The sequence below is a fragment of the Acartia tonsa genome, chromosome 4 (assembly GCF_053477335.1).
Source record: "Acartia tonsa isolate MP-2025a chromosome 4, ASM5347733v1, whole genome shotgun sequence".
NCBI classification, from domain to species: Eukaryota; Metazoa; Arthropoda; class Copepoda; order Calanoida; family Acartiidae; genus Acartia; species Acartia tonsa.
The window spans coordinates 47,891,518-47,916,206 of record NC_137263.1 but is presented as its reverse complement, the minus strand read 5'-3'; the positions used below and the strand labels follow the sequence as shown (position 1 = coordinate 47,916,206).

Sequence of the window (24,689 nt, the reverse complement as noted above, 5' to 3'; positions counted from 1 at the left end):
TGTACTTAATTTACATTTTTTATTACAAGAAATAAACATGTATTCTATCCTATTATATAAAGTAAGTTAGATTTTTTTTGTCTGTAGCTTAAGATTTCAATAACTATTGTACTGATTCTTTTTAGGGAAGCTTTACATAAGTCTGGGATTGTTTTAGGATATTATATTTCTAGATTTAAGATGGTTTTAGGATATTATATTTCTAGATTTAAGATGGTTTTAGGATATTATATTTCTAGATTTAAGATGGTTTTAGGCTATTTTCTGCCCAATTATTACAGAATCAAGAGCCTCTAGATGCTATGTGAACAGTTCTAAAGTAGCCCTTTCTTGTTGAAAAGTATGGATTTTTAGTTGGAAAATGCTTTATTTAAGTCAAAATTTTAATTTTCAGTAATTAAAAGCAAAGATTTCCTATAATTAGGGTCGGTCCGTACATAACGGATAGCTCTTTTCGTTAATTTAGACAAGTTAGAATTGTCCTATCGATTTCAAACTTTGCATGATGATTCCTATAGGAGTTAGGAAAGAGTGATAAAGCGAATCAACTCTATAATCGTTACCAGAAAGTCCTTACGTCCATTTTAAATTTATGTGATAAAATTATCCTATTGGTCTGATTTTTGGAACACTGATTCCTAGGACAACAATGTACAATGTTATCAGCGAAGCATCTCTATAATAAAGTCTTAAAAATGTAAGTATGTCCATAAAAATTATCCTGAATTTATGTAGTTTTTCAATAAATTACTTAAAAATTTGTTTCGAAATTTTAATTCATAATTCTGATTATTCAGTTCTGACACTCGTTTGTCTTACCGATTCAGAGCTTCGCTTTTATGGATATTGTCATCCTTGTTTTTCTATTTTCAACGGTACATAAAAAAGTTGACTTGAACTGTCTCTTTGATTTAAATAGAAAATACTAAGGTATATTACAGGACGATTACTATGCATTCCTAGCACTGAGAGAGAAAAAACTGTTTTAAAGTATTTAGTTACAGGGAGGGACATTAGCTTGATTATCACACTAGTCCCCAAAGTTTTATGATAATTTTATTTTTTTATTCGTCAGATAAACAATTTAGGGGACTATCAATTTTGATTGGTTGGTTCATTATTATATTAAGGACGAAATCGTTTTAACCACTAATTGAATTCTATAGAAGGGGTAAATTGGTGTTTCATTATTGGGGATGTATATAATTTACCGGCCATTGTCTTATCCCTTTAGATCCCTGATTTAGTCAAGACTGATGCAATATATGTTTGTTTGCGTGTGTGTGTACTAGCTGAAATCAGATTTTTGTGCAAAGTTTCCCCAAAATTTACCCCTGTCAATCTTGGATCTTAAAGCTTTTAATTGGGATTTTTTTTATAAATGTTATTTATTAGATTCAAATACAAAAGATCTATTTAAATGCCATAGAAACTTATATCTATTAATCAAAACGCTGTAAAAATTGCAAAAATATTTAAATTATTGTAATAAAAAATTAGATATAATAGAATAGTTATTTCTCGCATCGTATTATAAACGGCTTTCCGCGGATATGGAATGTACAATTAAAAGATTAAAACTAGTTTTTTTAGCCCCGAGGTGCCGGAGGCACCGGCTAAAAAAACTGGTTTTAATCTTTTGATTGTACATTTTTATATTCGTAGAAAGCTGGATATAATACGATGCTAGACATCGTTTTTTCGTATGGATGAGAACCGGTTCCTATCCACCGGATTCGAATGAATACGAGAAATGATTTTATTTTACCTGATAAAGAATCGTTCTGGTATTTTTGTTATACTGTATATTTTTTATCTCACCCTTAAAATGTAACTCTAAGGAATAAGGAATAATTGACCCTTTCTTATTGACAACTAATTAATTTTCCCATTTTTTACTATTATCAGTTTCCGAAGCCGTTACCAGCGGCCGCAATGAATCTGACTATAATTTTTGACAGCCACAAAACCTTAATAATAGGCAAGATCGTTTATTTGGTGTCCTCCAGCAATGTGTTATAATCCAAGGGGGAGGAGGGGGGGTCAATGGGGAATTCAACTTCCCTACCCCCACACCCCCCAAAAAATAGATTTCTACCCCCCCCCCCCAAAAAAAAAAAAAACCGTTGAAGACCATTATTTTAACTCCTTATTTTATAAAAAGAAAACTTGGATGTCCTATTGCCGTATTTTCTTTCCTTCTTGTATATTAGAGCAGTAATATAGCATTAATTTTATTCCTAAGGTTGCTTTCATCCTTGTGAGTTTTCTTTGAAATCCAAGTAAAGTAAAATCAAAATAAAATTTAACTTTAATTATAACCTTTGTTTTTAATATTGCCACAATATAAACTATACATAATTATGTGATATGGTTATGTTTTCATCTTAAAAATGTGCCTTTTCTTAACAAAATAATCAAAATATTTTATGTAATTTTTCAAACACCCAGGTAAATTTTGTTTGTAACCGAAGTTGTTGCAAGTATGTGTTGAGGTGTTTGTAGTAGTCTTGACCGTGGCCGTGGACTGTTAATAACCCTATCAATGTTTGTGCGTGCACACGCATACACTCACGCACGCACCCACACCCACACACGGGTGTCTAGAGCATTTGCACAGTGACAAAAATTTGCCCGTCTCTAAAAGACAGCGTTTTATGGTGTCAGCGTTTTGTTTATATAGTCTGTTTTATGTGACAAGATGTAAAACGATATGATGTGTTTAAATAAATATTAAATTCATTAAAGGGCGAATATAGGTTTGATATGATATGTGCTTATATCAAAGGTGCAATTCCATAGATTATAAATAACTTAAAAATATTGACATATTCAATTGTATAAGTCTGTTTATAGCTTAAAACCCGTCAATCTCGAAGAAAATATTTTGTAATGAGTGTGGTTCCCTAAGAACTCAAACACCCTAGCATCACACAAGGCTTCGTGGCAAGGTTGAATTAAAAAGCTTTCGTTAAATGATAGTCGTAATAACGTGGAAACCAATTAATCAGGGGTAAATATACCCTCCTTCTACCTTCATAAAGTAAATTATTTAAAAGTTAAAAAAAAACATCAAATAATGTAAAAAGTAAAAAAAAATAATCGATAAAATTTTCTTGGAGGAAGAATGATTTCAAATCCCTGTTTTTTTGTGGCCGTGTGTGTGTGTGTTGAAAATGCGTACACAAGGGTTGTTTATATCATCATGAATTAATCAAAGATCTCTGTACAGAAAATAAACTTTAAGACGTATTATTTACCCTGTCAATACTCCTGACGCCCTTCTACGCAAATTATTTTTATGCTTTTTAAAAAATTAAATAAACTAGTATATAATCTAAAATAATAAACATTTAAATTATCTTTTAAGGTGCGTGCCAATGTAATAGTCAATCAAACTTAAGCAAAATAGTCAAAAAAAAGTCTTGAAAAGGGCTAAAATAAACGATTTTGTCGGCAATCTCATTTATTATATGTTCAATTGAAACAGAAAATTGCAAAATCTACTTAAGGATTTTTTTGAATTTTTAAATTTGGCATAGATATTCTAAAAGTATGTAATGGCACCTTTGATATAAGCTCATATCATATCGAACCTATATTCGCCCTTTAATCAAACTAATTTCAAATTTTATTAATTTATCCGTACTCATTGTGGACAAAATTAAATAATGATATGATATATATGAAAATAAATATTAATATATTTTTAGTATCGAAGCTACTCTAGTATTCGAATGCCAGTCCGTACAAACGCTATGGGAGAAACATGAAAAGTCCGGTATCAATTCAAGACAAACAGCTGATTGTTTAGATTCTCGTTACCGAAGAGCATTCAGTATATAATTAATTTGGTGTGTCAACAATTATAATATGGCAATTTTGGCAAGAAATTATGTATGAAAATTAATTTTGTTTGAATTTATGATTCCAAGAACAACTCATATCTACTCGTTAACTCGCTTTTCCTCAGGGAGTAGGGGAGGGGACAATAGGCAATTAATTCAATTTAAGAGTTTTCGCTCAAAAGCAATGAAAGCCAGATTTATCAAGAAAATTTGACCAAAATTGTAAAGGGATCATGGTAATATAATTTAGAACAAAATTACTTCTAAGAAAAAAATCATTTACTTGAAAATTAAATTACCAATACATCACAATGTAGTAAACATTCTGTAATTAATCACTAGAAAAATCGTGTTTAGAACTTCATCATCCATTCTCATATATTTTTAACTGCCACCTAAATTCAAGGGGTTCTTAGATTGTTTACTACATAAATATCACAGTAGAGTTTGATACACAAAATGACATTTCTTGGGGAAAAATATTTGTTAAAACCAGCCATCTAATAACAAATTTTTCTGTCTGCTATATTCAAAACTAACTCAGCTAGTTAGCGGGGCATTGATGCGCTAGTACCAAAAGTCAGTCAGAACCTGCTGAAATCGTGCACATTCCCTTTAAGCCAGTACCCAAAGTCCGAGACTCTTAAAAATTGAATATTCAATCCATTGTCCCCTCCCTTACTCCCTGCTTTTCCTTCAATCTGCTTGGCTGTTCTCCTTAATTTGATATTGACAAGGATGACAACATCCATAAAAAGCTTCATCCGTGTTTAGACAAAACTCAGAACTATTTGTCGTCTCATTTGTACTTTTGGTTAAAATAAATAAGAAAATTTTGAGTGATATCAAATTCATCTTCAGGTTTTTATTATTTTTATAAATATTCTTTGATTTTAATATCAAATGCAAATTAAGCGACTCTATAAATGTTGATATTCGTTTGTCTCTTAATTCTATTGTTTAGCCAGGCTTTTATTCATGAAACGTTGTAGTGGAAACAAATAAACATTAATGTTTTGATATAGGTTTTGATAAGAAATAATAATAAACTAGGATGACAACATCAATAAAAGGAAAGCTTAACAAATAAGACAATAAGTAAAAATATCAACGAGCAGTAACAAACAACGCTTTTAATTCAAAATGTTATTTGGAATCAGTGACGTGCACAGCGATTCACCGGGAGGATTAGAATTAGTGGGTAAAAAGAAGGAAGGGATGCCTTCCAAATTTCAATTTTAGGGGGTGTGTTGAGGTTGACACCCCCCATCATCATGCCACTGATTGGAATTAGAATGAAAATTGGCTGTTGATAGTTCTGTTAATACTATTTTGAATCTTTGGTATGGAAATCCATAGCTTTCAACATTCTACCTAATAGCTATAGGAGTATTCAAAAAGATTTTAAATAGACTGGAATGCATAAATTCTACTAGCGCAGAGATTTGCCGGGGTTTTACCCTTAGGGAGGAAAAAGGGAAAACCAAATGAGGGGAGATACTAGGTAGTCCGAGCGGACTTACAGACAATCTCTATTTGTATATTCTCTTTTATTCATACAATTTTGTAATACGATGAATAAAACTTTATATCAAGAAAACAAATATTTCCGTTTGATAAAATATAGTATCTTATGTCACAATTTAAAACTCTTAGGATAAAAATATTTTGGTTATTTACATATTCTGACGTTTTTTTATGGTGCATATAAAAAAATATCGTCATACAATACAAATAACCAATAATAATCCAATAACAGACTAAATTACCAATTGCAGACCAGTATACATTTTAATTAACTAATGGTAGGCCAGTATGACATAATTTTTTTTTATACAAAGCTCCATCTATCCTTTGTAAATTTCGAATTAAACATTCTTCTCATCATCTTGAGTTGCGTCTCCATTCTCCAGAGAATACGGCTATCCTATTCCTCCATGAAGTCCTGTCCTTGGCACCTTATTTAGGTCCTTTTCAGTGCTATGACTCCAGGTCGTTGGTCGTCTTTGTCTTCGTTTGCCTGCAGGGTTCCACCTTAATCACTTCTTTGGACTCCTATTCTGTTCCAATCTGAGCACATGTCCTAGCCACCTTAGTCTTTTTTTTCACCACTAATTTGCAATTAGTCTTAGCTAGCATACAGTACGCTGTGTGATATATTTGGTTTTATTATTGCTTTATTCAAATTTTTCCTGTGTGTCTTTCTGACAGAAACTAATGCATGTAAAGTGATATAGTATGTCTATTGTATATAAAAAGTTGTACTTTTAGAGGAGCTTTCTTCGAGTAGGCCTATTGAATGTAGGATAATTTTAACCTCATGACAATAAAAAAATTCACTTCTAGCAGCTTGTAGTATATTCTGTTTTTTTTTGTTCGTTAAGATCTCACTTTCTACTAAACCGTTTGAATACCCAATTTTAGGGAGGCTTCATGAAGCTACCGGATTTTACCAAGTTTATTGTGCTATTCATTTTCAAATACAGGCTTCAGGATGGGTTAAGGCTATTTTTCTGCCTCCTTCTTCCTTTTTAGGAAGCCCCTAGTTGCTAGGGGTGAAACCACTAATATTGTTACATAGGAGCACAGCATACGTTGAACTTAAATTGTCTAAATATTTCAGATCTATCAAAATGCCGAAGAGTATGCTAGTATTTGAACTTCAAAGGTAAAAAAATAAATGTTACTTTCCAAAAATTGTAACAAAACAGTTACATCATGATTATTTTTTATGTTTATTTATAAATTGTAAAACAAACAGAATTTCACATTTCCTTTCAATCTATAGTAATTAATTTTAGTAGCGAAGCATCTATACTGTCCGTTTGTCTGTCCGTCAGACACAAATTGGAGAAAAGGTGATTTTTTTTTTGGCTCCTATAAGAGATATAAAGCTGAAACTTTTTGACATCATTCCCTATAATTAAGGATCTTACTTATGGATGTTATCATCCTTGTTTTATGTCTTAATTTCTCGGGATGTTATTATTTTCATTCAGAATCCATAATATTTCAATGCTTTTAAGGATTAGGAAAAAGCCTCTGTGTTCAATGAGGCTTTTTCAGGGAAAATTCCATCCAATTATTGAATGATTAGGTAAATAAAGCAAAAAGTAAACAGTAAAGAATAAGAAATAAATTGGGTTATATTGGGTACTTTGTAGCCCCAAAGGATTAGAGCCCCCTGCAGGTGTTAGGTATAAAGAAATAAATAAGCTTTCCTCAGTTTTGATTTATTTTAAAAATATAAAGAGTATGGTCAATTTCAGGGAGGGAAGGGACAATGGGCTGTTAATTACACTAGACCCCAAAGTTTTAGAATAACGTTTTCTTATTCGCAAACTTAACAACTTTGGGGTCTTTCATTGGATTCTGATTGGTTGGTTTATTAAGTTGAGTGTACAAAATTTGTGTATCGTCATTATAGATGACATCAATTTATTGGCCATTGTCCTATCCCTTTAGATCCCTGGGTTAATTTATTATGAAATATTTGAAAAAATGAAAATCAATTTACAGTGAAGAGCACCTCACAGAGAGAATTTCTAAGAATTGTAAATAGCAAATGACATTCCACATTAGTAAATTGAAACTTGATATCATACAAAATATGCACTATGCTCTACCACAAGAAGAAAGTTGAAGGTGCCCCATATTTACATGAGTAAATTGTAACTTGATATCACACAAAATACATAATGCTCTCCCATACAAAGAAAGTTGAAGGTGGCCCATATTCCACATTAGTAAATTGTAACTTGATACCAAACACCAAATACACTTTGCTCTCCCGCACAAAGAAAGTTGAAGGAGACCTATATTCCACATTAGTAAATTGTAACTTGATATCACACAAAATACACTCTGCTCTCCCGCACAAAGAAAGTTGAAGGTGGCCCATATTCCACATTAGTAAATTGTAACTTGATATCAAACCAAATATGCACTATGCTCTCCCGCACAAAGGAAGTTAAAGGTGGCCCATATTTCACATTAGTAAATTGTAACTTGATACCAAACACCAAATACACTATGCTCTCCCGCACAAAGAAAGTTGAAGGTGGCCCATATTCCACATTAGTAAATTGTAACTTGATATCACACAAAATACACAATGCTCTTCCACACAAAGAAAGTTAAAGGTGGCCCATATTTCACATTAGTAAATTGTAACTTGATACCAAACACCAAATACACTCTGCTCTCCCGCACAAAGGAAGTTGAAGGAGACCTATATTCCACATTAGTAAATTGTAACTTGATATCAAACCAAATATGCACTATGCTCTCCCGCACAAAGAAAGTTGAAGGTGGCCCATATTCCACTTTAGTAAATTGTAACTTGATATCATACCAAATATGCACTATGCTCTCCCGCACAAAGAAAGGTGAAGGTGGCCCATATTCCACTTTAGTAAATTGTAACTTGATATCATACCAAATATGCACTATGCTCTCCCGCACAAAGAAAGGTGAAGGTGGCCCATATTCCACATTAGTAAATTGTAACTTAACTTGATATCACACAAAATACACAATGCTCTTCCACACAAAAAAAGTTGAAGGTTGCCCATATCCACATGAGTAAATTGTAACTTGATATCATACCAAATATGCACTATGCTCTACCACACAAAGAAAGTTTAAGGTTGACCACATATTAGAGTAAAAGAATAGAGTGAGAAGGGGTAACGTAGCCAAGTCGCTACAAAAGAGCAAATAGCAATTTGCTAAAAGATAAATAAGGTTCCCTACTATGGATGAAAATGTATAAATAGTAAAATGTTTGTGATTGGGCTACATTCAACTTTCTTCCTTTAGAAGAACATAGTAGAATATACATTTCAAATTCAACAACATAATTATAAAAATTAAATATTATATCAAAACAGGGAAAATTCTTTACATAAGTGACCACAAGTTATAAGGACAGACTATATTTAAACTCTATCAAAAAGTTTAAATGTTGGAGTAAAATAGAAAAATCATGTAAAATTTGACATAATTATCGAGTTGAAACTAAAAAAACTGAAACTTTATCAATTGAATATTTTTTTCTTTATTTGTGCTGTTCTAGCCTTAATTGGGATCTAGGTATGATCCTAAAGCCCTGATCCTCCAGGTCTCTAGCAAACGTCTATATACGTCTAAATCCAGCTCTTTTTTATGTGTTTCCTTTCCCACACTTCCTCTCATCCCTCCTTTTAGACGTATTTTTTTACGTCACAAATGACACTTTACATCGCTTCTTTTTGACTTAGATATTTCAAATTTTAAACTTAATCTTATTTACTTAAGTTCTTATATAGTTTAAAATTTAAAATTTGATATATTTTGGATTATTTCTATAAATAATTACACATCTCCACAATGAACGACTTTTGTTTAAGAGTAGCTTAGCTGCTAGTTTGTTTTCACCCCTGCAAAGAAAATGCAAATATTTCTGTCTATTTGCATTTTTAAATCTTTAAGAAAAAATATCTTAGATAATAAAAGCACTGATTCAACATGTTTTATTGTCTTACTCGAGTCTGTAAACAATAAACATTTAGTATTCATAGAGATGTCAAAATAGTACCTAACCGTCTCTGTCATGTCAGACGCATGAAGCTATGTTTTGAACTTTTAAAGTATAACGGGTTTTGAACAGAGAAATTATTAGATAGTAATTCATGAATGGTTAATTTTATATATTTTATTTACAATTTCTCTTTAGAAGGGTGGGTAAATTAAAATACCCCGACAAATACTTAAAAATGAAATGGAATCCATTAAAAAAACGAAAATAAGTAAGATATACAAAACATAGAGTAGATGCCTATTCATAAGAAAATTATATGCCCGAAAAAAACAACCGTCTATCTAAAATAGCTGCCTATTACATCATATTTTTTCAAAATACATTAAATGACTGTATTACCACATAGAGCATAGATTGACGGACCAAGTAAGTAATTTACTAGACGCTCATTGGTATAGGGACTAATCACAAAAATTTTTATCCGTGTGTCTTGAATAGCAGCCAAGAAATTCACCTTTTCTCACACTGTTTCTTACAGACGGACCGAAATTTCGAATTATAGAGTAGCTTCGCTACGATAACAAAGTGAACGATTTGGTCATTAATTAATTTAACAGATATGTAGATAAATTTTGAAAATGTTTTATTATTTCAGGCCTCATCCTTCGATACCCTGGGGATTTACTATTCAAGGTGGAAAAGATGTTGTAAGTAATTTTTATTCCTAATTAAGCTTCTATTTATTTTTTTTTAAAAGCGAAGCTTTTCTATTGTCAAAGAAGGTCGGTCCGTCTGTCCGTCATGGACAGTTAGCTCTTTCCGTGTAACGGTTGGCTCTTTTCGTTAATTCAGACAAGTTAGAATTGACCTATCGACTTCAAACCTAGCTTTTAGATTCCCATAACAGTAAGGTACTATTTAATTTTTGAAACCTTTTTGACAACAGTTTGGTTGAGAGATATAATTATCCTATTCATCTGATTTTTGGTATACTGGTTCCGATTACAACAAAGTACAATGGTAATAATAATATAATAAGCGAATCATATCTATAATCAAGTCCTAAAAATGTAAGTATGTCCTAAAAGAGTATCCTGTATTTGTTAAGTTTTGCAACAAATTTACTTACAATTTTGTTTCTACTTATACATTTATATTCTGCTTATTTAGCTCTGACACTCTACAATTATTAATGTTTGTTTAACCCTTCGTTTCAGAGCTTCGAATTTATGGATGTACGTTGTCATCCTTGTTTATTCTTAACGACGCTTCTCTATATTTTACTTCTTTTCTTAATCGATAGATAATTGTTGTATTACCCGTACTGTGTATCAAACTTCTTGGTTGAAAAGTATAGGCACTGCCAGTTTGAACCAACCAATCAAGATTTAATAAAGTATTAAAAATTTTTAAGCCAACAAATGAGCTTCCTCCTTTTCTTGAATATTATTGATTGCGCCCCTTGCTTCTAGGGGCTCTGTATTCGAATTTGAAAAAACTAAAGACTATCAATCATCTTAAAATATATAATCTTAGGCTTCCGAAATTGAAGTTCTTACTACATTATATAATAAGATAACAAAATCAAACTTAGTTCTCAATGATCTAACTTATACAATTTATCTTTATTTTCTTTGTTAAATAATTTCGCTACAGTTGAAGGTATTTGTCCTTGTAAGAAGTCAGATTGCAGTTAATTTGTTAGATAATGAGATTTTAGAGAGAAAAAATTTACCTTTAAATTTTCACCTCAACTTTTTAAGTAAAAGTTAATTTTACAGGATATTTCACTGGAATTGAGTAAAAAAATCAATAATAGTTATTTAACGCAGATATCAAAATGCAAAATTATAAAATTAAAACCAGTTTTGTTAGCCCCGAGAAGCCGAAGGCTCTGGCCAACAAAACTGGTATTCATTTTATTATTTTTATTTTAATATTCGTGTAAATTTAGCTGTAGTACGACGATTCAATATGTGATTTTCAGTAAAGCTGAGAATCGGCTCTAATCCAGTGAATATTAATTTGAAGCCATACTGGAAAATACTTTCAGTGCACCCTTGATACTAAAATAGAAACATTTTCTTTGTTGTTTTATTTTTGTTTACAAATTGTCGCAGAGAAATTTAAGAAAAGAATTTAGTGTGAGTGAGTTCAAGAGTGGGGGGAAGTTGAATAGTATTCTGTTTACTTGTGTGGCTTACCTTATATTTAATGGATATGGGCGGGGATGCTGTCCATGACACTTTAATGTCAGGTCCAACAACCCAGAATAACTAAGGGGAGCCAAATCTCTCCTTTTTTGTCCAAACACTCGAGGTATTAGGTTAAGGTTTTTACTTTTTTGGGGAGGTGGGGTTGTCCCACCCCCCTAAAAATGGCCTGAAACCATCACAGGACAAGTAGGTATATTCCCTGAAGAGTAGAACCAAATCAGTTCAGCGGTTATTGAGAACCTAAGCCTCAGACAGACATCGTTCTACTTTGTATTATAGATATAAACAAGGATGACAACATACATAAGTGCCAAAGAATAAAAGAAATCTGATGGGCCGACGGGCATTTAGAATTTTAGAGATACTTGGCTAATACTACTAATAGTACTTGAGATTACTCGCACAAGAGAACTGAAGTAAATTCAAATATCTGTCTGTTGAAAGTGTAGATAAGAAATGTGGCCAATTTTGTCATGGGGTCTTAACATTCTTAATCTATTGTACCCAGGTCGATTTGTTAAATATTTTTGGATTATGCAACAATATTTACTTCTTTGGGATTGTATATATATCTGGGCTCCGCAGCCGCGCCTCAGCCGCGCAAAACTCAAATTTAAACCCACTTGTGGGCAAAAATATTTTTTATAAAAAGATGGATTGTCTGTTTAGAAACAGGTGTAGACATCCAGCTGAATTTTAAAGTTATAATATGACGATTTCACTGAGGCTCACACGCGGCTGACGCGCGGCTGATATATATTAATACTTATATTACTACTGGTCTTTCCTCTATGGGAGAGCTATGGGTTGACCCACCACAATTAATTGTTATTTTCTGATAATCAAAATTTTTTGGGGTTGGCTTAAGTTTTTTTCACATGCCAATTCGATTTATATCATTATGCGAATTTAAAAAAAAATAATCCCCTGAAAATCACTATTTATTTAAAGAGGATATATGAAAACACAACCGTTAATGTTAAAGACAAGCCAAACAAAGGGACAAACGAACATGACACATTTTGGACTGACAAAAAAATTTAGTAGAATCCCGAACCAAAATTTATTTTCTTGCTGAAGAAAATCAATGTATATGCAGACCATATGATAATAAAGGTACAGATACTAGTTTTTTTATGCGGTATGAGGACGGACATGTAAACTAAATTGTAGAAAAAACTTGACTATTAAAAGTCAGAGAAAGAGGGGACAATGTGCTGTTTATTACACTAGTCCTCAAAGTTTCATGTTTACTTTTTTTAATTCGTTAGCTTAACATTTCGAGGACTTTGATTGGTTGATTTAATAAGTTGAGTGATCATACTTTTCAACAACTTATTTTAATCTACAGAAGGGGGTAATTTTGTGTATCATCATTAGGGATGTACAATGTACATTAATTTATCGGCCATTGTCTTATTCCTTTTAGATCCCTGATTAAAAGTTGTGGTTTAGGGCACAACAGTGAAGATAGCAAACGTGAAGCGAGCTACTCCTGCATCCAGAGCTGGTCTTCATAAAATGGATTATTTGATTTCAGTAAGATTTTTAAGCAGCAAAGCTACTCTATAATCAAGGCCTGTATGTAAATCCTTCCTAATCGTATTTAAAGGTTTACTTTCACTCAAACCTTTTTTTGACCACCTAATTAGCCCATCCCCTGAATTCAAATTTAAAAAAAAATATTACAATTATATAACTCTGCGATGGGCCGATAATGTAACTCTTTTTCAACAGGGTACTAGCCTTGCAGAGCTCATTACTTTAACCTAACCTATCATACAATATGCTTTAAAATGCATTTTTTTGTGAAAAAGTTCCATGTGCGATGCGCAAATCTTTTTTTTTTCCTACAAAATATTTTTGCCTTTTTAAAAACTTCTTTTATTATATTCTTAGCACAAGTTTAAGAGACATACATTGTGCTGAAATTACAAAAAAGCACACTATTTAACAAATACGAGCATTAAAGGAAGTCTGTAAGAAATACACCGCCGAAAGACTGCCACAAGTAGACCCAATACCCCAAATTTGAAGGCTTCCTTTAAGTCTCTTCGGTTCCTTTTAGATAAATGGACGAGCAGTATTTAATATGTCTCATGGGGATTGTGTCAGAGATATCAAATCTTGCGGTCAGCATATGATTCTGGAGTGTGAAAGGTAAGATTCAAGGATCTAAAGGGATAAGTCATTGGCCGATAAATTGATATATATCCCCAATGATGATTCAAAAAATTATCCCTTCTTTGGATGGTTAAACTAGCATAATGAACCAAACAATCAAAATTCGATATAGTCCCTCCCTGGGTAAGATTAACAATTAAAACAAGTATGACAACATTTATAATGAGCGAAGCTAATAATTCAAAAAGAATTTGCAAATAAAGCTCTTTATTAGATATTAGAATCTTCAAAGCACAATTCAGCCATCTATCTTATGTGCGAACCGTGAAAATCCATTTCTGTAAAGGAGTCCTCCAAAGCATTGCAGATATTTTGACGAAACAAGAAAATTATGATAATGCAACGTATTCTTTAATGGTGAAAACCAATAACTCTAAGCTTAGTACATTAATATACTGAAAAATAACTGTTTTGTCATATTTATTTAAGTTTTTGTCTGGCAAAATGCTGGCATAAAGTTGGTATAAAATAGTTTTCCTTCAGATAAACCTTCCCTTATCCCGGGGTTACAATAATATTCTATATCAGGGACCTAAAGGGAAAAGACAATGGCCAATAAATTGATGTACAACCCCAATTTTGATACACAAAATTACCCCTTCTGATAATTGCAATTTGTGGTTGAAACGTTTGCGTACTCAACTTAATAAATCAACCAATCAAAATACATTAAAAGTCTCCAAAGTTATTAAGCCAACAAATAAAAAAAAATGTTATTATAAAACTTTGGAGACTCTTGTGATAAAAAGCCCTTTTTCCATCATCTCTATTTCTACAAATAAATTTTAGAGGTGATCATATTGTACCAAGCTTTGAAGAAATATTTCCTGGGCTGCGAGGTGATGATGATTTAGAACATTGCAAAAGAAAGAAATTTATTGGAGATGATTATTATGAAAATGCAATGCAGGTCTAGAAATAGTTTATTCATAATATTTTGTTTACATACTCTATTCTTTATGTTTCTGGTCAGTTTGTACAAATTAAAAAAAAAGATTTCAGAAGAGAAAAAAAAGAAAATAAATGTAATCCAATAAATAAAAGTAATATGATGAAGTCTGTTTGTATATCCTTATAATAAAGTAACAGGATGTCTGTTTGTCTGTCTGTATGTCTGTTTGTTTGTCTGTTTGTGTGTACCGATTACCGAAGGATCTCGCTAACCGCTGAACCGATCGGGTTCTCCTTAACAGGGTAGCTTCTCATAGGTCCCGGGAAGGTTTATAACTATTTTGGGAGAGGGTAGAGGATAGGATCGCAGCCGCTGGTAACAAATAATTTAATAAAGTGAAATTTTGTTTTTGTGATTTTCTTTGGAAATGTTTAATTTCAGAACCATGGTCTGGGCCACCTGCCCCAACCTGACAACTTTACAACTGTTGGTAACAACTTGGGCATTGAGATCAACCAGTACAACTGCCCTATAGAGGTTACACAATTTTTTTCCAACAAATCTACTTACAATTTTGTTTAGACTTATGCATTAATATTCTGCTTATACATTTGTAACACTCTACAAGTTTTAATGTCCGTTTGTCCTAACATTTCAGAGCTTTGCTTTTATGGATGTTGTCATCCTTGTTCAAGGATACCATATAAGGCTCATTAAGAAAATACTTTATGGTTACTTTTCGGTTCGCCAGATCCAATTTGCTGTATAATCTATAGATACCAAGAAAATGATGCCAAATTCAATAGATAATTATTTTTCGAAGCGTCTTAAAATAATTTTTACTTACCATAAAATATTTTAATTTTATGATAAAAACTGATTATGAAGTGCTTGATTATGATTTGATTAATAATACTTTTTGTTTGTAATTTTAGGCTTATAGCACAAATACTATTGATGAAATGAAAGATATGAAAGAAAAAGGTGGTCTTGAATTGGCAGGTATAAAAATAATTTAATTTCTAAGTTCTTCATATATGTTAGTATGCACAAGAAATTTATAGAAAAGTATTTTTTGCATATAGATTCATCCAATAAACATCAAGGCGTTTGAAACAGCGGAAAGTGTCATGTGTGATGTCATAAAAATACGTCTAAAAAGGAAGGATGAGAGAAGAAGCGGTAAATGAAACCCCTAAAAAAGAGATTATTATGACGTCACACATGACACTTTCCGCTAGCCCAAATTCAGTGATTGATATTGTTGTTAATATGTAGGACGTCTACCAGAACACAAACCCAAAGATAGATTCAAATTTGATCCCAGCAAGAGTAACGCGTATAAGGTAACTTAACTGGCCACGAAGAATTTACCCGCAGTAAAACCATTTTGGGGTATATTCTCTTTCGTGAAATCGCCTCTAAAGGGGCGTTTTGTCGTATTTTCTCAGTAGTTTTTCTCCTATTTCTATTCTTTGCGGGGCAATCACCTAACCTAAAATAACCTATCAAAATCTACTGTGAAAATACGATGAAACGCCCCTTAAGAGGCGATGTAACGCAAGAATCTATACCCCTATTTTGTTAAATTTATTAAAACTGTTTGGTGCATGTTAAATTATTATTTTTTAAAGGTTATTCAACAAGACGAAGGAGGACGATCATCTTAAAAGCTCAATACAAATTCAATTTTGTTTAAATAACATATCACATCTGATTAACAATTGTAATCTAATAAATTTTTGTATATAACATTTTTTTCTTGTAAAATTATATTCTATTTTGATCATACAAACAAATAATACATATCATTTCTGTAAATATTCATTAATAAAGTTTTAATTTTTTGTTGTGTAATTTTGATTAGCGACGCTACTTTACAATTCGTCTATTAATCCATAAGAAATGTGATTTTCCGATTTCTGTTGGTAATGTTGTAGGGGATATTTAATGTGATAAATTCAATTAACTTGGCTGCTCGGAAAGATAGAATGCTGAAACACAATGAAAAGAATCTCATAACCACTGAACATATAAAAGTATAATCATTCGGTCCGTCAGTCAAAATCAAATTAAGCGCGCACGCTCTTATTCTTTATCTATGAAAAAAATTAGATAGATTGCATGGGAAAAAATGATAGAGGTTGACATACCCCAAATTATGATAGACAAAAGTAATCAACAAAATTATGTAGATGAAAATTATTGTTTTTATTTATTTTGTAGTTGTATTGTATATTTTTTACCAGCTATTCAAGATATAAACAAGTCCCAACTATTAAACCAACGAATAAGAGAACGTAAGTATTATTTTCAATTCGATTTTCCTTTCCTAACTAAAAATATTAAAATCCTTATTCAAAAAGGGTCGAGCGCGATCCTGAAATTAATGCCGCGTAAAAATAACAAAAATACTCTATCCAATAGGAGGCTCACACGCCAAGAAATCCTCCAATCACATTAATACAAATTAAAACATTCAAGCAGACAACAAATCATTGTATACAATTTCAATTTTTAGTAAAATTATCAAGTTTTAAACTTAAAAAAAGTTATTTCGTTTGTATAATTGTGCTTCATATATTTGTGATATTGAAAAGTATCTAATATTTATTAATTAATTATGTTTTTAGTACCTAGTTTAAAATATGAATATATTGTGTTAGATTTCTATCTAACCTATTTTATATAGTTTTACACGTACATTCACCTATTTCTCGTTTCCATAACGATTGCAGCTAATTTTTATTGTTATTTTGAAATGGTCTTTCCCTTTTTCAAGCTTATTTTTTGTCTTTAAGTTTATCTTCAAGATATTTTAAATTCTAGATTGGAATTTTTCATTGCACTACACGATAAGACAAACAAACATGTATATATTTTTACACTTCAAATAAGAAAATTTTGGGAGATCAGATCAATATTATTAATGTTTTATATCTCATGGTTGTTCTTTTAGCATTTTTTCGTATTTACCTTTAATTCTATTAATAATTATGTTTTCATATGGATTTCAGAATGAAATAATTGCAATTAAGAAAATGGCAGAAATTATGAAAGAAAAATTACAGGCTGCAATTAAAGCAACGCCAAAGAATAGTAAACCTGTAGATGAAGAGGAATTGTTCAGAGTAAGAATAATATTCTTCTATTTCGAATTATTGTTTTGATTGCAATATTATGATTTATTTTTCGGGGACAACTTTCTATAGCACATTAAGTATTTCACATTTTTTAAGTAAACATGCATGTAACCTGTTTTTAATTTAGCGGCAATAAATCTGAGACGTAATGGAATAATTGTCATCTTAATCATAATTTGACTATTAAACAACTCAAAATGTTTGCTAAAAAGACACTAAAATCCATTGCATTAGCATTGCCATTGATCTCTTCTTTGTAGAGCATACCTAGGCCACGTACTAAGGTTCTCCAAACTAAAATCCATTGCATTTTCATTAATTTCTTTTACTATTTTTTACTATATTTAAAAGTTAAAACTGCCATTAAAAAGAAACAGGAGAAATTTAATGAACCAAAAAATTAGCCACCTATGATATATTTTTGTTTTAGGAGGAATATTTAGCTTTAACTGATAATTTGCCGAAGAATGAAGGAACCTACAAAATAATACCAACATTTTACAAACCTTTACCCAAAGAAGAGGATATTTTGCAGCAAAAATTAAGGTAAATGAAATATGACTTAGATTATATTCTAACTTGAAGATATGACAATGATGTATTGTATTTACTCCAAACATTTTAGTTCAACAATTTCAAAATCCTTATAATAAAGTAACAGGATGTCTGTGTGTGTGTGTTTTTATGTTTTTAGTTTACCGAAGGATCTCGCTAACTGCTGAACCGATCGGGTTCTTCTTAACAGGGTAGCTTCTCATAGGTCCCGGGAAGGTTTATAACTATTTTGGGAGAGGGTACCACACCCTCCCTAGAGAAATCGACAAAAACAAAAAATAATTAAAAAACGCCGACTTGAAGACATTTTTCCAATTTGCTAAAAACATACCTAACTAACACCATCTATCGGCCAAAAAATTATTTTTGGTAAATAGGTAGCTGATTTTAAAAGTGATTGAAAAGAAACAATTTTACGTGTCCCTAGAGGCCTCTAGGGGCGTAGTACTAGTCGCTAGTATATTAATATATCAATATCTTTAAAATGTTAGTCAGATAATTATGTACACCCTTTACCCATGAATATTATTTTTGAAATGTGTTTTTTAATACTCTGCTCACTTTTAGGGAGGAGGCAAGAGCCCATTTTCTTCAGAGAAGGTCACGTAACTTACTTGACAACACTGAACTTAAAGAACTCTGGGGACTTTTAGATACTCATTCAACCCCTCCCTTGGTTGGAGAAGAACAGATGTTGAGCTACACGCAGTTCAAAGCTGTGTCGAGGCTTGTGAGTGAAAAATGTTCTCAGTATTTTACACCGACATTATTTGCCAAGCTTCAGCAAGGAGACAGAATGGGAAGAATCTCTATCATGGCATTGTTTAATTATGTCATGAGGAAGGTTTGGCTGCATCAAACACGAGTCGGACTTAGTTTGTATGACGTCACGGGACAAGGATTCTTGCGGGAGACCGATTTAGAAAACTATATATTAGAGTTAATTGAGACTCTACCACAATTAGATGGGTTAGAAAAATCTTTTCATTCTTTTTATGTTTGTACAGCGGCAAGAAAGTTTTTCTTCTTTCTAGACTCCTTGCGCACTGGTAAAATTAGAATTCAAGATGTGTTGGCTTGCTCCTTTCTCGATGATTTACTTGAGCTTCGTGACACAGATCTCCCCAAGGATGCGCAGGATTCAAACTGGTTTTCTGCTCCATCAGCTCTTCGTGTCTATGGCCAATACTTGAATCTTGACACTGATCATAATGGTATGCTGAGCAAAAAGGAGTTAATGAAATATGGAACAGGTACACTGACTCCTGTGTTTGTTGAGAGAGTATTTCAAGAATGCCTTACTTATGAGGGGGAAATGGATTATAAAACTTATCTAGAATTTGTTCTTGCAATGGAAAATAAAAAAGAACCACAATCCATACAATATCTATTTAGAATATTAGATGTTCGCCATGAAGGCTTCTTGTCTGTTTATTCCCTGAACTACTTTTTCCGAGCTATCCAACAGCAAATGCGGGAACATAATCAAGAACCTGTTCTATTTCACGATGTCAAGGATGAAATATTTGACATGGTGAAGCCACAGGATCCTTTAAAGATTACTATGGCCGATTTGGTCCGCAGTGGTCATGGGGACACTGTTATTTCAATATTAACTGATCTGAATGGATTCTGGAGTTATGAGAACAGGGAGGTACTGGTGGTGGATCCTGGTGACGGAGGCGAGGAAACTTGACACCAACATGATGATGCTCAAGACACAGAAGAAGGGTTTATCATTTAGGCCGGAATTTAAAGATCATATAAAAAACACTGTAATCCGACAACCATATAGATTATTCATCACATCGTATCATAGACAGCTATCCGTGGATATTAAAATGAAAAATTTTAAGATTAAAAAAAGTATTTCTGTTTTAAGTTTTTTTATTTTAATGTTCGTGAAAAATAGTCTGTAATACGATGTTAAACATTATTTTTCAGTATGGCTAAGACCTGGTTCTAATCCAGCGGATGTTAATCGGTTTCGATGCCATACTGGAATGAAAGTTATTGATTTTTTATATTGTTACACCTTTTGTATTAAATCTACACATGTACCTGTCCAGAAAAAAAAACAAAGATCTCATTCAGACCACGAAATCACAAATCTTTACTGTAATACTAAATTATTAGTTGCCATAAATACATTCGTTTCAGATAGTCATAATGTATATTAGTCTGATATCAGTATTAAGTTTCATTCTTCCTTTTGTTCAAAGCAGGTAAAATTTTTTTCTTTTTAAACCACTAAAATAAAATACCTACATAACATGTGTAATGTATTCATTAATCGTTATATTATTTTCTGAAGGATGATTCTTTATTTAAGAATAAACGACTCTGCTAACTAAAAATTTTGGAACAATACGCTCATATTTTGAGAATAAATATTAAAAAAGACGTCGCATTTACATAATATTCCTTAATTGTTTATTCCAAAGAAATAATACTTATCTTATTAGAAGGTTTCTAATATCTTTAACTCAAAAATCTTGCAGGTTTTTTTCAAAGTCTAAATTAACGTGTGTTTAAAGGATGTACGCAAGTTTGTCAAAAAAATATGTAAAAATTTAAACTTGTATTTAGGGAAGGAAGAGATGTTAGCTGTGGAAGTGTTATTAAATTATTGAACCTGGCACATAAAGTTAGATTACACAGTCATGATGTTAAATATGGATCCGGGTCAGGACAACAATCAGTCACGGGTGTCAGCACCTCTGTAAGTATCTACCTAAATCGTTCAAGTTAATTTTGGGAGTTAAAACAAGGCAGATGTACTAGTAACCTTTTCAGTAGGAGCATTTTAGACTTTGTTACAGTCAAAAAATTCTTTTTGGGAAAGACTAAACCATCACACACCCCTGTTGGGGATAATCTAGATTAAAAGAAAAAGTGGAATAAAAAATGAAAAAATATGAAACTTCCTTGTTTTGATCAGGTTAGAAATACTTAAAGTAAAAAATCTTTTTCATTCTATTTACTGAGATTTTAGTTTTTCTTTTAGTTGAAAGTTCATTATTTTATATTAAATGATCAACAATTTATTTACACGGTGTTTCAGAAAAAACTGCGTTTTTCGTTTTTCTGACACTACAAGAACGGATACAGAAAAAACAATTATATGTCCTTATTCTCTGTAAAAAAGTACATCAAATTTATAAAAGGTGTTTTTCATTATCTCTAAAAATACGGCCTCTATGATAGGTACATAGTTTCCAAAAATGCTTTATGTGAAAAATGTTGTGCAAGAAAAATTAAAATAACTCTTTTATTATGTATAAAAAAAATCGTAGAATTTCCATATTGATTTAGAAAAAGGTATAAGAAAAGTACCTTAATGAGTTTTAAAGGTGAAATGCTTTTTAGCTCCTCACAAAAGCATTTTTAAGAAACTGCAATTTGTCATTTTTCACATTTCTTGATTGTGATGCATTTGCAGTAAAAGAATCTTCTTTAAAACGTAGGTTATAGTAAAAAAAAAAATCTCCTTTTTATTTGACAAAAAATCTCTAAAGACAAAAAAGTTATTGAAGTTTGGATTTTTTTATTAAAGCATTTAATTACAAATTATGGATAAATTATGAGTTTATATCTTAACCTGTCAATCAAATTAAAGGATTATAGGAATAAATGAGGGGTGGGGATTTACGAACATGAGCAATTTTTAAGGTCATGTTTCTTAAGTATACAAAAGAAAAACTGAATATTTGTTTTCTGTGAGGGAATTTTAAATGAAATAGTTAGTGTAATTGGTAGAAAATTGTGTTGGCCGTATTAAGATGTTGTTTTCAAGTGAATAAAATTTTGAAAACCAACATTAAGGCACAAAATTCTACCAGAAAAAAGCATCATACGCATGTTCTGAAATATTTATGCTTTAAAATGCGCCGTTATTTTCAGAGATATTAAAAAACACCTGTAACAATTTTGATGCATATTTTTATAGAGAATATTGACATATAATTATTTTTTTGTACTCCTAATGGTTGTTTCCCAAATTTGGAAAACGCAGTTTTTTTGAAACGCCCTGATTTTTTGTAGGAGGACGTTAACAGTCATTGGGTAGTGAAGGGAGTGAATGAGAAAGAGGTGTGTTCTCGTGGGGAGCCTATAGAATGTGGAGAAAAAATTAGACTAGAACATTTAACAACCAAGAAAAATCTTCACTCACACCATTTCTCAAGTCCGTTGTCCAGTGACCAGGTAAGGTCCTTCAACTCAGGGATCTAAAGGGATAAGACAAATGCTGATAAATTGATGTACTTTCCTTAAGGTGTTAGACAAAATTACCATTTTATAGAGTACAATTAGTGGTTTATACGTTTAGACACTCAACTTAATGAACAATCAAATCAAAATTACATAAACTTCCAAAGTTGTCAAGCCAGCGAATTAGAAAATGTTGTTACAAAACTTTTAAGACTAGTGTAATAAACAACCCAATGTCTCTTCTCTGACTCTCCCTGCCTTCAACTTATTATATATGTTCAATCATATATTTGACTATCATTCTGTCATAAATGCTTACAAAACAGACCATTTTCGACCTGAGATACTCATTTAGGTTGTTTACAAACAAAAGTAGTCATTTGAAAAATCTTTCTATTTTAAGGAAAATTGAAATACTAAAAAATAGACCTACCAAGGATTACCCATGCAAAATTTCAGATCGAAATTCGAATTTTAAGTGCCATTTATACATTGATTACGGGATGGTTGTATTAACCCCCCTCCCTTTATGAAAATACAACAAATATGCAATTTACGGTGTTAACTTTTAAATTCACGAATGTCATAGAACTAAAAATACTTTTAAAACTTTTCTCTTATTTTTAAAGTTTGATTCAGTTAATGAGAGGTCTGTTTTGTAGGCATTTTTGATATAGTTATGGTCAAAAACATGATTGAACCTATGTTAAATCAACTGTCCTTAGCAAAAAGAGAACAATAAGAAAGCTCGACAATGAAAGACAATAAGTTACCCTTCCCAGCAAGATATATATCGCCATAGAGTCGCCTTCGAGATCGTGCAATATATGTACCGAGTCCTATGCTACCTCGAAACCCATTCGCCATGAATTAACACCTAATTTTTTGGCGATAAACGTTGGAAAATCGGCCTTTCAAGCAAAAGGTAGCATGCGAGTTCGCCATCGATATCGTAGCAGAGTATGAAGCGAAGTCGCACAATAGTAGCATAAATTAAAAGAGAGAGAGAGAGTGATTAAGAGGATAAAAATAGAAAAAGTGAGAAATAAGAGCTGAGAGGCTTTTATACTTTAGAAAGAACCGAATAGAGAGCAGCATTATGCTACGATATCGATGGCGAACTCGCATGCTACCTTTTGCTTGAAAGGCCGATTTTCCAACGTTTATCACCAAAATATTAGGTGGTAATTCACAAGCTACCATTTGAGATATCGAACAACGTAGCATGCTACCTTTTTTTAAGTTTAGCTGGGTATCTGTTTGTCTGTACTGAAGGATCTCGCTAACCGCTGAATCGATCGGTTTCTCCTTTACAGGGTAGCTTCTCATAGGTCCTGGGAAGGTTTATAACTCCTCAAGTTATTAAGGATTGAAATAGTATATTTTTACAGGAAGTTTCATGCTTTGGCGACGGTGGTGTCGGCGATTCTGGTGACATCTGGAAGGTTATGTGCGAGGGACAATTTTGGAACAGGGACGACAAGGTCATGCTGAAGCATCAGGACACAGGAGCTTACCTGGCAACCAGTGGTCAAACATTTGGCCGGCCCATCAGCGGCCAGTACGAAATTGTCGGACGGTTCGGACCTGACGCTTACACTGACTGGAGGGTTCAGGAGGGGATCTACATCCACAAGTCTGATTTCAACCCCATTAAATCTTCTGGATCTCATGACGAGTTGTGAAAAGTTTACATGGGAGTCTTACCATAATTCAATACTTGCAAGACATTAAATGACTCAATATTGTGAATATTTTTGCCCTGTCTTCATCTCAAAACATTTTCAAGTAATCTAGTGTCCTGTTGTGTTGTTTACCTATCTTTTAATAATTTTGATATTCTTCCTGAAAGATATTAGGTTTTTCTTTCTTTGATAGTATTTTTTTTTATTTCAAGGGAATATTTTTTTGATAATTGAAATACCTAAGGGAATTAGTTTAGAGGGAGTTTTATTTCAAGTTTCTAAAGGAAATAATATTTCAAACTAAATTGCACTAAATAGCTGTGATATCACTAATATTAATTTTGTTATTTAAGTTAGCTCTTATAATTTTATTAGTTTACAAGAGCTGAAGTTTGTTTTGTTCATAATACATGTCTGTTAATTAAATAGTTGT

General features: G+C 32.0%; 3 protein-coding genes across 5 annotated transcripts; all 3 read left to right on the top strand.

The window, feature by feature from the left end:
- The first annotated feature begins 6,475 nt into the window (after positions 1-6,475).
- LOC145317505 (PDZ and LIM domain protein 1-like) lies at positions 6,476-16,508 on the top strand. Its single transcript, XM_080158614.1, has 9 exons — positions 6,476-6,516; positions 10,025-10,076; positions 13,041-13,124; positions 13,654-13,745; positions 14,559-14,679; positions 15,103-15,198; positions 15,597-15,663; positions 15,940-16,007; positions 16,296-16,508. The coding sequence occupies exons 1-9, from the start codon at positions 6,482-6,484 to the stop codon at positions 16,329-16,331; spliced, it is 651 nt and encodes a 216-aa protein (XP_080014740.1). The 5' UTR covers positions 6,476-6,481; the 3' UTR covers positions 16,332-16,508.
- Positions 16,509-17,204: 696 nt separating this feature from the next.
- LOC145317504 (serine/threonine-protein phosphatase 2A regulatory subunit B'' subunit gamma-like) lies at positions 17,205-20,520 on the top strand. 3 transcript variants are annotated; one of them, XR_013879014.1, is made up of 4 exons: positions 17,205-17,792; positions 18,235-18,350; positions 18,927-20,169; positions 20,304-20,520. XR_013879014.1 is itself a non-coding variant. In XM_080158613.1 (3 exons), exons 1-3 carry the CDS (start codon positions 17,658-17,660, stop codon positions 20,053-20,055), a joined length of 1,380 nt encoding a protein of 459 aa, XP_080014739.1. In that variant the 5' UTR covers positions 17,205-17,657; the 3' UTR covers positions 20,056-20,520. The 3 variants fall into 3 exon arrangements, 1 of the variants encoding a protein (XP_080014739.1); XR_013879013.1 differs by having other exon boundaries at positions 20,272-20,520; XM_080158613.1 differs by having other exon boundaries at positions 18,927-20,520.
- On the top strand, positions 20,440-24,682 carry LOC145317507 (stromal cell-derived factor 2). Its single transcript, XM_080158615.1, has 4 exons — positions 20,440-20,584; positions 20,949-21,081; positions 22,404-22,565; positions 23,963-24,682. The coding sequence occupies exons 1-4, from the start codon at positions 20,529-20,531 to the stop codon at positions 24,254-24,256; spliced, it is 645 nt and encodes a 214-aa protein (XP_080014741.1). The 5' UTR covers positions 20,440-20,528; the 3' UTR covers positions 24,257-24,682.
- Positions 24,683-24,689: the final 7 nt, after the last annotated feature.

Coding starts and splice junctions, on each gene's coding strand:
- LOC145317505 (XM_080158614.1), top strand. CDS start 6,482: ATGCCGAAGAGTATGCTAGTATTTGAACTTCAAAG. Junction 10,077..13,040: donor TTCAAGGTGGAAAAGATGTT/GTAAGTAATTTT, acceptor GTTGTGGTTTAG/GGCACAACAGTGAAGATAGC. Junction 15,199..15,596: donor AGTACAACTGCCCTATAGAG/GTTACACAATTT, acceptor TTGTAATTTTAG/GCTTATAGCACAAATACTAT.
- LOC145317504 (XM_080158613.1), top strand. CDS start 17,658: ATGTTTTCATATGGATTTCAGAATGAAATAATTGCAATTAAGAAAATG. Junction 17,793..18,234: donor ATGAAGAGGAATTGTTCAGA/GTAAGAATAATA, acceptor TTTTTGTTTTAG/GAGGAATATTTAGCTTTAAC. Junction 18,351..18,926: donor ATTTTGCAGCAAAAATTAAG/GTAAATGAAATA, acceptor GCTCACTTTTAG/GGAGGAGGCAAGAGCCCATT.
- LOC145317507 (XM_080158615.1), top strand. CDS start 20,529: ATGTATATTAGTCTGATATCAGTATTAAGTTTCATTCTTCCTTTTGTT. Junction 20,585..20,948: donor CTTCCTTTTGTTCAAAGCAG/GTAAAATTTTTT, acceptor ACTTGTATTTAG/GGAAGGAAGAGATGTTAGCT. Junction 21,082..22,403: donor TCACGGGTGTCAGCACCTCT/GTAAGTATCTAC, acceptor GATTTTTTGTAG/GAGGACGTTAACAGTCATTG.